At 37.4% G+C, this 8,457-nt stretch overlaps 1 protein-coding gene across 2 annotated transcripts in view; it reads left to right on the forward strand.

Moving 5' to 3' along the window:
- The window catches only part of LOC107671035 (nucleoporin GLE1-like), a 13,216-nt gene that overhangs the window by 881 nt on the left and 3,878 nt on the right, over positions 1-8,457 (forward strand). For both annotated transcript variants that reach the window (XM_016463877.1, XM_016463879.1), the window contains exons 2-11: positions 452-691; positions 1,232-1,372; positions 1,894-2,042; positions 2,130-2,190; positions 4,015-4,269; positions 5,277-5,505; positions 5,593-5,705; positions 5,806-5,875; positions 6,968-7,110; positions 7,923-8,113. In XM_016463877.1, the coding sequence (XP_016319363.1) occupies positions 452-691; positions 1,232-1,372; positions 1,894-2,042; positions 2,130-2,190; positions 4,015-4,269; positions 5,277-5,505; positions 5,593-5,705; positions 5,806-5,875; positions 6,968-7,110; positions 7,923-8,113 (1,592 nt within the window). The remainder of the gene's footprint in view (positions 1-451; positions 692-1,231; positions 1,373-1,893; positions 2,043-2,129; positions 2,191-4,014; positions 4,270-5,276; positions 5,506-5,592; positions 5,706-5,805; positions 5,876-6,967; positions 7,111-7,922; positions 8,114-8,457) is intronic.

An 8,457-nucleotide genomic window follows, 5' to 3' on the forward strand; every position in this document is an offset into this window, starting at 1 on the left:
CAGTCCCCACCCCGAGCACCGCCCACCGTCCCACTCTCCTTTTGCCAAACCCCCAGACAACATCGCGTCCTTGCCATTGCTGAGCAACAACAACACGGAAACGTGTGGAAAAAGTTAACTTTAACCACGAAACCAGATCGGCCGACCTGTAACGTTACACTCTCGCTCAAAGGATGGACGATCTGACAGGATTGTTACTATGAGGTGGATCACATCTAACGTGTATAGTAAAGACAAACTCACCGTGTCTGTCTAGTCATGATGAAGATGTATATACATTTCAATTTCAGCAGACAACTATTTTTAACTCCAGAAAGGTGTAAAATATGGGACCTTTAAGTAGTTATGGAATATTTTATAAAGGAATCAAATGCGGAATAAATGATTGAATCGATTTGCAGTTTTGTCCTGCAATCCTTATTTCTTCTTCTAACCCTGATCTGTTTTGCAGGATATTCTGGCGGGCTGTATCGAGGTGTCCAGTCTGTCTCCTCTCTCAGGACAGATTCTGAAGAGACTGAGTCCTCGTCCACTGCTCAAGACCCGCTCTCTGTCCTCATGTGTTCGTGATACGAGTCCCGAGATTTCAGAAGATCTTGCTGCTGGAGCTTCAGTTCCTATCAGTCCCAGACAGATTTCATCTCCCACCTCTCCACCTCCGGTCTCCATTCACGCCGAGGAGGATGAGCAGGTGATGTCCTCGCTTTTTAAGCTTGATTTTGTGCATTTACATTCATTCATTAGGCAGACACTTATTCATTCTGAAGAGACAGTAACTTGAGTGTTGCAAAACAAAGTTCCAGAATCGCTCACGAAAGTATGAGCTTGAACAGAGATGTAAGTGTGCAGATTTCATTGAGCACTCGCATAACAGCTTTGGACAACTTTATTGGGAACTGCAAGATAATTTGTGGTTTGGGTTGAATTGTAATAATTAGTCACATGCTTGTTTGATTAACAGATTTGGTCATCCAACATCCAATACACAGCTTGGATGCATAAAAACCAAGACCCCACTTTACATTTCTTTTTATTTTTCGATAAGCTGATATACTCTGATGCACTTCACAATACAGAAGAAAGGATCTGTCGCCACTTCCCTTTCATCTCGACTTTAATAGTTTATATCAAAGCTCTAATACATATCCATTGTTCAGTTTCTTGCTTGAGTTTGTGTTGGCATAGGAGTGCAATGCTGATTTTTCCTGTTTTCATTCATTTTTGATCTCAGAAAGCAGAAGAAATAAAGGAGGATTCTGTTGTGAGTCCTGTAGCAAGCTCACCTCCAGCGATTTCCGTCCTGTCGCCCAGAGCCACACAGATGGCCGGCTGCATCCGCATGTGTGAGCAGAAGCACAAGGCCAAAGCTAAGGTACCACATCTGGAACTATAGGATGAAAATGTTTTTGTACACTAATTTTGTTTTTGAAAGAATACTTTTATTCAGCAAAGATGCATTACATTGATCAAAAGTGATAGTAAAGACGTTTATAATGTTTCAAAAGATTTTTTTTTCAAACAAATTCTGTTCTTTTGAACTTTCTATTCATCAAAGAATCCTGAAAAATCAAATGTATCACGGTTTCCACAAAAATATGAAGCAGCACAACTGTTTTCAACATTGATAATAATCAGAAATGTTTCTCGAGTTCAGAATCATTCTGATTTCGGATCATGTGACACTGAAGACTGGAGTAATGATGCTGAAAATGCAGCTTTGCATCACAGGAATAAATTACATTGTACAATATATCCCAATATAAAACCGTTAGTTTAAATTGTAAAAATATTTTACAGTTTTTACTGTATTTTTGATCAATTAAATACAGCCTTGGTGAGCAGAAGAGACTTCTTTCATTGATGCATGTAATGCACGTGTGTTTTCTCTCACAGGCGGAGCTGAGTCTCAGACAGGAGCAGCAGGAGCGGCTGGTGGCCACAGTCTCCATCTGTGAGTCTGAGCAGCTCAAACGCTACGAGGAGTTAATGGAGCTCAAACAGAGACAGGAGTACCAGAGTATGAGAGACATGTTGGAGAAAGAGTATGGGATTTCTGAACTGTTCATTCTCATTTACAAGTTAAGATGATGTGCTGAATTCGTTGTTTAAGCAGTGTTTTGTGTTTAAAGGACACAGGAGAGTCTCGGCCGGCAGGAGAAGCTGCGAGAGGAACACAGACACAGAATGAAAGTGAGTCTGAATGGACCATTAGGATCTGATATTTCAGAAATCTTCCAGATTGAGTACAAGTTAAAGGTGCAGTAGGAGATCTTGGAAAATGCTAACTTTAGCCTGATAGCACTGAAAGCGAATGTCCCACCCTCCCTGCAATCGCCGTCCAAAGCCACGCCCCCTGAACGCACATACGCTCACAGACCAGAGACAGCATTACTACAATAGGCTACATCAGCGGTTCCTAATTCCAGTCCTTCACACTAGTAGTAAGTTTCGTCTGTGTGAAGACGCTGCGCAGCGCAAATCCATGAATGAATGTTCCGAAGTGAAGTAAACTTCAACGGATTTCCCCTGCTCAGCGAGTAGGGAGCAATGAACACTGTGTAGGGATCATATCGATCAGTACACAGTTCATGCACGTAACTCACTTCTAACGGTTGGGAGGCGCAAGGACTGGAATTGGGAACCGCTGGGCTACATCACGTGTCATTCACCGGTGAGAAAACATTAAAAGTACTACAATACCAGGAAGGAAGATCGGGTTGTTTATGTTTGTCTGCCATTCTCGCTCTGTCTGCACAGCGTGCGTGAACACGCTGATGACGTATCCTGTCTGCGCGAACTGGGTGCGCAGAGGGATGCTAATACATAACTTGACAGGCAGGTAGGAAAGCCAATTAAAACACTCGGACCGAGCATTTTGATTGGACGAACATTTCTTATTCCTACGCCTTCCACAGAATATATAAATACAGATAAATACATTTAGACCACTTAACTTAATGATTGCTATCGGGATGTGAAGAGACTTTCAACCAGCATAACAAAAAAAAATTTCTGAAGACAATCTCCTATTGCACCTTTAAGCTCTATCAACAGCATCTGTGACATAATGTCCATTAACACAGGAAATAATAAATAATTTGGCTTGTTTAAATAAACAAGAAATGCTTTAAAACCGGTTCTGGATTCCAGAGAGTTTAAAAGCAGAAATGTGCTGCTTTTATTTTTGTTAAAGCAAAAATGTTTGTAATCAACTGTAAAAAAAATAATATTCAAGAAGTCATGACAACATACAGTAAGTTTTTCCATTACCAACTCCTCCAAATAATGAATTTCATCTTCAGATTCATTCATTAAGTTATATGAGATTCAAGTAGACAAGATTTTATAAAATGAGTTGAAATGAAATTTAACTTAAAGTAAATTGAATTGGTGGAAGTATATTTCCAATGCAAAAATCTTGTCAGTAAAGATTATACTAAAATTTTTGTTAGTTGAAATAAAATTAATGTTATCTGAAACAAAATATTATATATATATATATATATATATATATATAGTTTTTTAATATAAAGAACTTACTTACAATTATTGTATTTCAGCGAGTTGCCAAAGCAACATTTTTTTATGTACTAAAAAACTGAAAAAAAATTTTTTTTTAATAAAAATTACAAAAGCACACAAAATTTTACTTGTTAATTAAATTAAAAATGAAAATTGAATATATATGTATATATAAATATGTGTATACATATATATTAAAACTAATTCAATTTATTAATAAAAACTCAAATAGAATCTCAGTGATACTAAAATAACACTGCTTAGAACAGACCTTTAATGTAGCTATAATCTACATATCAGTTTTCGCTGCAGGATCGACCCTTATATTTTACTGTACATTCATTTAATTTTGTGTGTGATCTCTGTAACATTTTACATCGGTTAGGTTTGTCTGCAGGTTAGACAGTAATACCACAAAAAAGCATGGCAAAAATGGCAATATCTGGAATACCAGACCTATGTTGGGTAAAAGCCTAGTTTTCTGTGTTGCAGATCCTGAACCTGCGTCTGCGTGAGGCGGAGCAGCAGCGTCTGCGGGAGGCGGAGCTTGAGCGTCAGCGGCAGGTGGAGGGCAGAGAGCGGCACAGAGCTATCAATGCCATACAGGAGGAAGTGCTACAGCTCAACCAGCTCCTACAGCCACGCCCCTCCACACTTACTGACCCCGCCCTTGACCACACCCCCTACATCACCCGCGGCAACCAGCTCTGCTCGCAGGTGTCAGAGGTGGTGCCAGCCTCTGCAGATGTGAGTCCACATCCACCGCATCTTACTATTATATATGGACTTTTGAAAGAAGGGTCTTCTGCTCACCAAGGCTACATTTATTTGATCAAATATACAGTAAAAACTGTGAAATATTATTACAGTTTAAACTAACTATTCTCTATTGAGATATATTTGAAAATGTAATTTATTTCTGTGATCAAAGCTGTATTTTCAGCATCATTACTCCAGTCTTCAGTGTCACATGATCTTCAGAAATCATTCTAATATGCTGATTTGCTGCTCAAGAAACATTTCTGATTATTATCAATGTTGAAAACCATTGTGCTGCTTCATATTTTTGCGGAAACTGTGATGCACTACCATTTTGGTAGAAAAGTTTGGGGTAAGTACGATAAAAAAAGAAATGGATACTTTTATTCATCAAGGATGTATTAAATTGATTAAAAGTGTCAGTAAAGACGTTTATAATGTTACAGAAGATTTCTCTTTCAAGTAAATGCTGTTCTTTTAAACTTTCTATTGATCAAAGAATCCTGCAAAATAAAATGTATCACGGTTTCCACAAAAATATTGTGCAGCACAACTGTTTTCAACATTGATAATAATCAGAAATGTTTCTTGAGCAGCAGATCGGCATATTAGAATGATTTCTGAAGATCATGTGACACTGAAGACTGGAGTAATGATGCTGAAAATTCAGCTTTGATCACAGGAATAAATTACACTTGAACACATATTCACATAGAAAACAGCTATTTTAAATTGTAATAATATTTCACATTTCTACTGTATTTTTGATCAAATAAATGCAGCTTTGGCGAGCAGAAGAGACACTTGCAAAAAAACATTTTTACAAAATGTATATATTCCAAACTTATGGCTGGCAGTGCATGTATATTTACTTGAATACATATACTTTATTATAATGATGCATGATAGGCTTCTGTAACTTAAATGCAATGTAAGTTGCTTTGGATAAAAGCATCTGCGAAATGCATAAATGTAAATCATAAATAATTTTGCAGGGTCAGTTTCCCAGCGTGGAGGATTTGACCGTGGCGGAGCGAGCGCTACAGGAAATGAGGTCACTGGTCAGAAACCTGCAGGACGAGGTGGCACAGGCTGCCGAGAGGAAGAGGAAGGAGCAAGAGGAAGAGGAGGAGAAGAAGAAGAGACATGAGGAGCTGAAAGCCCAGCAAGAGGAGCAAAAGAAAACTGCAGCACGGTCCGCTAAAGAGAAAGCCAAGAAAGAGGGTGAGGGGAGCAAGTGAACATGCATGAAGCAATGTGTAATGTAAATATCACTAATGAAATAAATATGACTTTTAATCTCATCTGCAGGTCTTCAGACAGGAGCAGATGAGAGCACTTTAAAATGGTACAACGCGCTGCAGGATGCGGCCAGTCAGTGCGCTCAGGCGTTCGATGAGCTCAGCAAAGCTAAAGACACGCAGGTTAGATGCCTGTCAGCTCTGTGTAGCATTTATTGGATACTGTATCATATACTTGGATACTGGTGTTGTAGTCAATAATTATCTTGCCCTTATGTTGCAGACGAAAAAATTAAAAATGGAGCTGCAAAAGGCCGCAACCACACCTGTGAGCCAGATCGCAAACATCTCAGGTGAGACGAAAGTGCGAAAGACCAGCATAAAGTAATGATGAACTGAAATGATTTTTAACAGAAACACCAAAAGTGAAATTAACGTTTTCATTTTGTTGAAAAAACTTTCCGTCTGAACTTTTTTTTTTATTTGTCTATGCACACATTAAAGTAATTTTAGTATTATTATTGATATACTATTATAGTTCTTATTAATATTTTTTTATTTAGATTTTATTTTTATATTTCCTATTCTTTCATTTATTTTAGTTAGTTTAGTTTTAATACTTATGTTGCTGTTCTGTCATTTTTAGTGTTTTTTTTGTCTGTAAAGTTTACATATGTAGTGTATATACATATTATATGTAGTTTTTATTTTTTTTAATTAATTTTAGTTTATTTAGTTCTAGTTATTTTTGTATTTCAAGTTAAACTAAACCAAAAATGAGAAATAAAATTAAAAACAAAATTAATTATAAGTTTTAATTTGATTTTCATTTAACATTCATTTTATTGCAAGTAACGAAAATATTTTTATTTAAATATTTTTTAATAATCAGTTAATTAATGAAATGTATTTAATGACTGACAGTTAAATAAAATGTTTTATACAAACATTTAGAAGATGTTTCTACTCTAATTCATTAGTATAATCTAAACATTTAAACAGTGGCTGTAATAAAGACTTGTTTTCATAACAGATTTATTCAAAAATACATTAAATAATGAAGACATCACTAACAGTGATGTAAAAATATAATAAATATGTTATATATTCCATATATTTAGCAAAATGCGCCTTTCTAGAGTTATTTTTGGCTAATTAATGAGCTTCGGATCTGATACGCCACATTAAAATGTGCCAAAATGGCATTTATTGTTTGAATTTTGTTTTAAAATGTACATAATTTGAACATTCAGACTTCGTTTCATATCAAAAGTAACAAAGCTCAAGTTTGTTACAAATAATGTTTAGTGACATTTTGTTTATACATCAACTGAAAAAGGCATTGATATTGATTTAAGAATCGATGTCAGTTCACCAAAATGAAGATTCATTAAAATAGAAATTTCAGTGCATCAACTAACATAAAGTTCACCTCATGCATGTAGGCGCGCCGCTGAAGGAGGCCTTTGAGAAGATCGATAAGCTGTTGTCCAGCCGTCCAGTGACGTCCGCTGGAAAGACAGTCTGTACGTCCCAGCATCCTCAGGGGCTGGAGTTTGTCAGTTATAAACTGGCAGAAAAGTTTGTGGTAAGGCAGATTTTTACATAAATAAACAAGGGGATTTTTGAAGGCAAATAAAGTTGATTTTAAAGGGGTCATCGGATGCCCATTTTCCACAAGTTGATATGATTCTTTAGGGCCTTAATGAAAAGTCTTTAACATACTTTGGTTAAGATTTCTCAATGGTAGTGTAAAACAACACCGTTTTTACCCTGTCAAAAACAGCTCTGTTCACAGCGACCCGTTTCGGTGCATGTCCCTTTAAATGCTAATGAGCTCTGCTGACCCGCCCCTGTCTTCCGTGCCGTTCTCATGAGACTGTTTACATTAGTCGCGGAACTGGCTAACTACCACGTTATTAGGAAAGGCGATTTGCAAAGATTCATAAAAACCCTGTATACTCACTTCTGGAGGTGAGGCTGGATCACGAATGATTCGCGTGAACATCAACACATTTATGTAGATCGGGGGCGCATTCCCTTCCAAAACAAAGGTAATCCACTGCGTCTTCAGCGGCTCAGATGTCGGGAGTAAATGACGACTGCTATGTTCATTATTACGTCCTACTGATGACAGCTCACTTAGGGAGGGTCTGTGATAAAACACCAGTGTCAATCAACAATTGTGGGAGGAGCCTGGGTCTGTGTGATGTCATACAGCCAAGAAGCTGAGAACGGCTTGATTTGAGAAAGGGGTTATTATTTTGGGGGATTTTAAAAAAAAAAACACTGGGTGGATTTTTGTCATTATAGGGTGGTTGTGTACACACACTGCCAACACACCTTTATGTTCAAACAACATGTAAAAGTGAATTTTGCATCCGATTGACTCATTCACAGAAACAAGGAGAAGAGGAGGTGGCGTCCAATCATTCGGCAGCGTTCCCCATCGCCGCTGTGGCGTCAGGCATTTGGGAACTGCATCCTAAAATTGGAGAGCTTATACTCGCCCACCTCCACAAGAAGTGCCCATACGCTGTGCCGCATTATCCACCCATGGAGAGTGGCACATCTGTGGAGGACTACCAGAAGTAAGTGTGTTGCTTCACTCTTCAGTCACTTGGCCAAAAGCGTTTTATGATAAAATTAAGGAGCCATTCTCACAGAATGTGTTTTTACGTTCTATCTGCACTGGTTTTTTTAGTCATTTGTCTGTGCACACAGGCACGTCTTAGTGTTATTTTAGTATCATTGATAGTATTTTGTTAATATTTTATACAGTTTCTGTTTTTAGTTTAACTTTAGTTTAGTTAAGTTTTAGTAATTTTGTATTTTTAAAGGGGTCCTATTATGCTTTTTCACTTTTTCAACTTTAGTTAGTCTGTAATGTTGCTGTTTGAGCATAAAAAAGATCTGCAAAGTTACAAAGCTCAAA

Source organism: Sinocyclocheilus anshuiensis, unplaced genomic scaffold, assembly GCF_001515605.1.
Source record: "Sinocyclocheilus anshuiensis isolate Anshui unplaced genomic scaffold, SAMN03320099.WGS_v1.1 scaffold332, whole genome shotgun sequence".
NCBI classification, from domain to species: Eukaryota; Metazoa; Chordata; class Actinopteri; order Cypriniformes; family Cyprinidae; genus Sinocyclocheilus; species Sinocyclocheilus anshuiensis.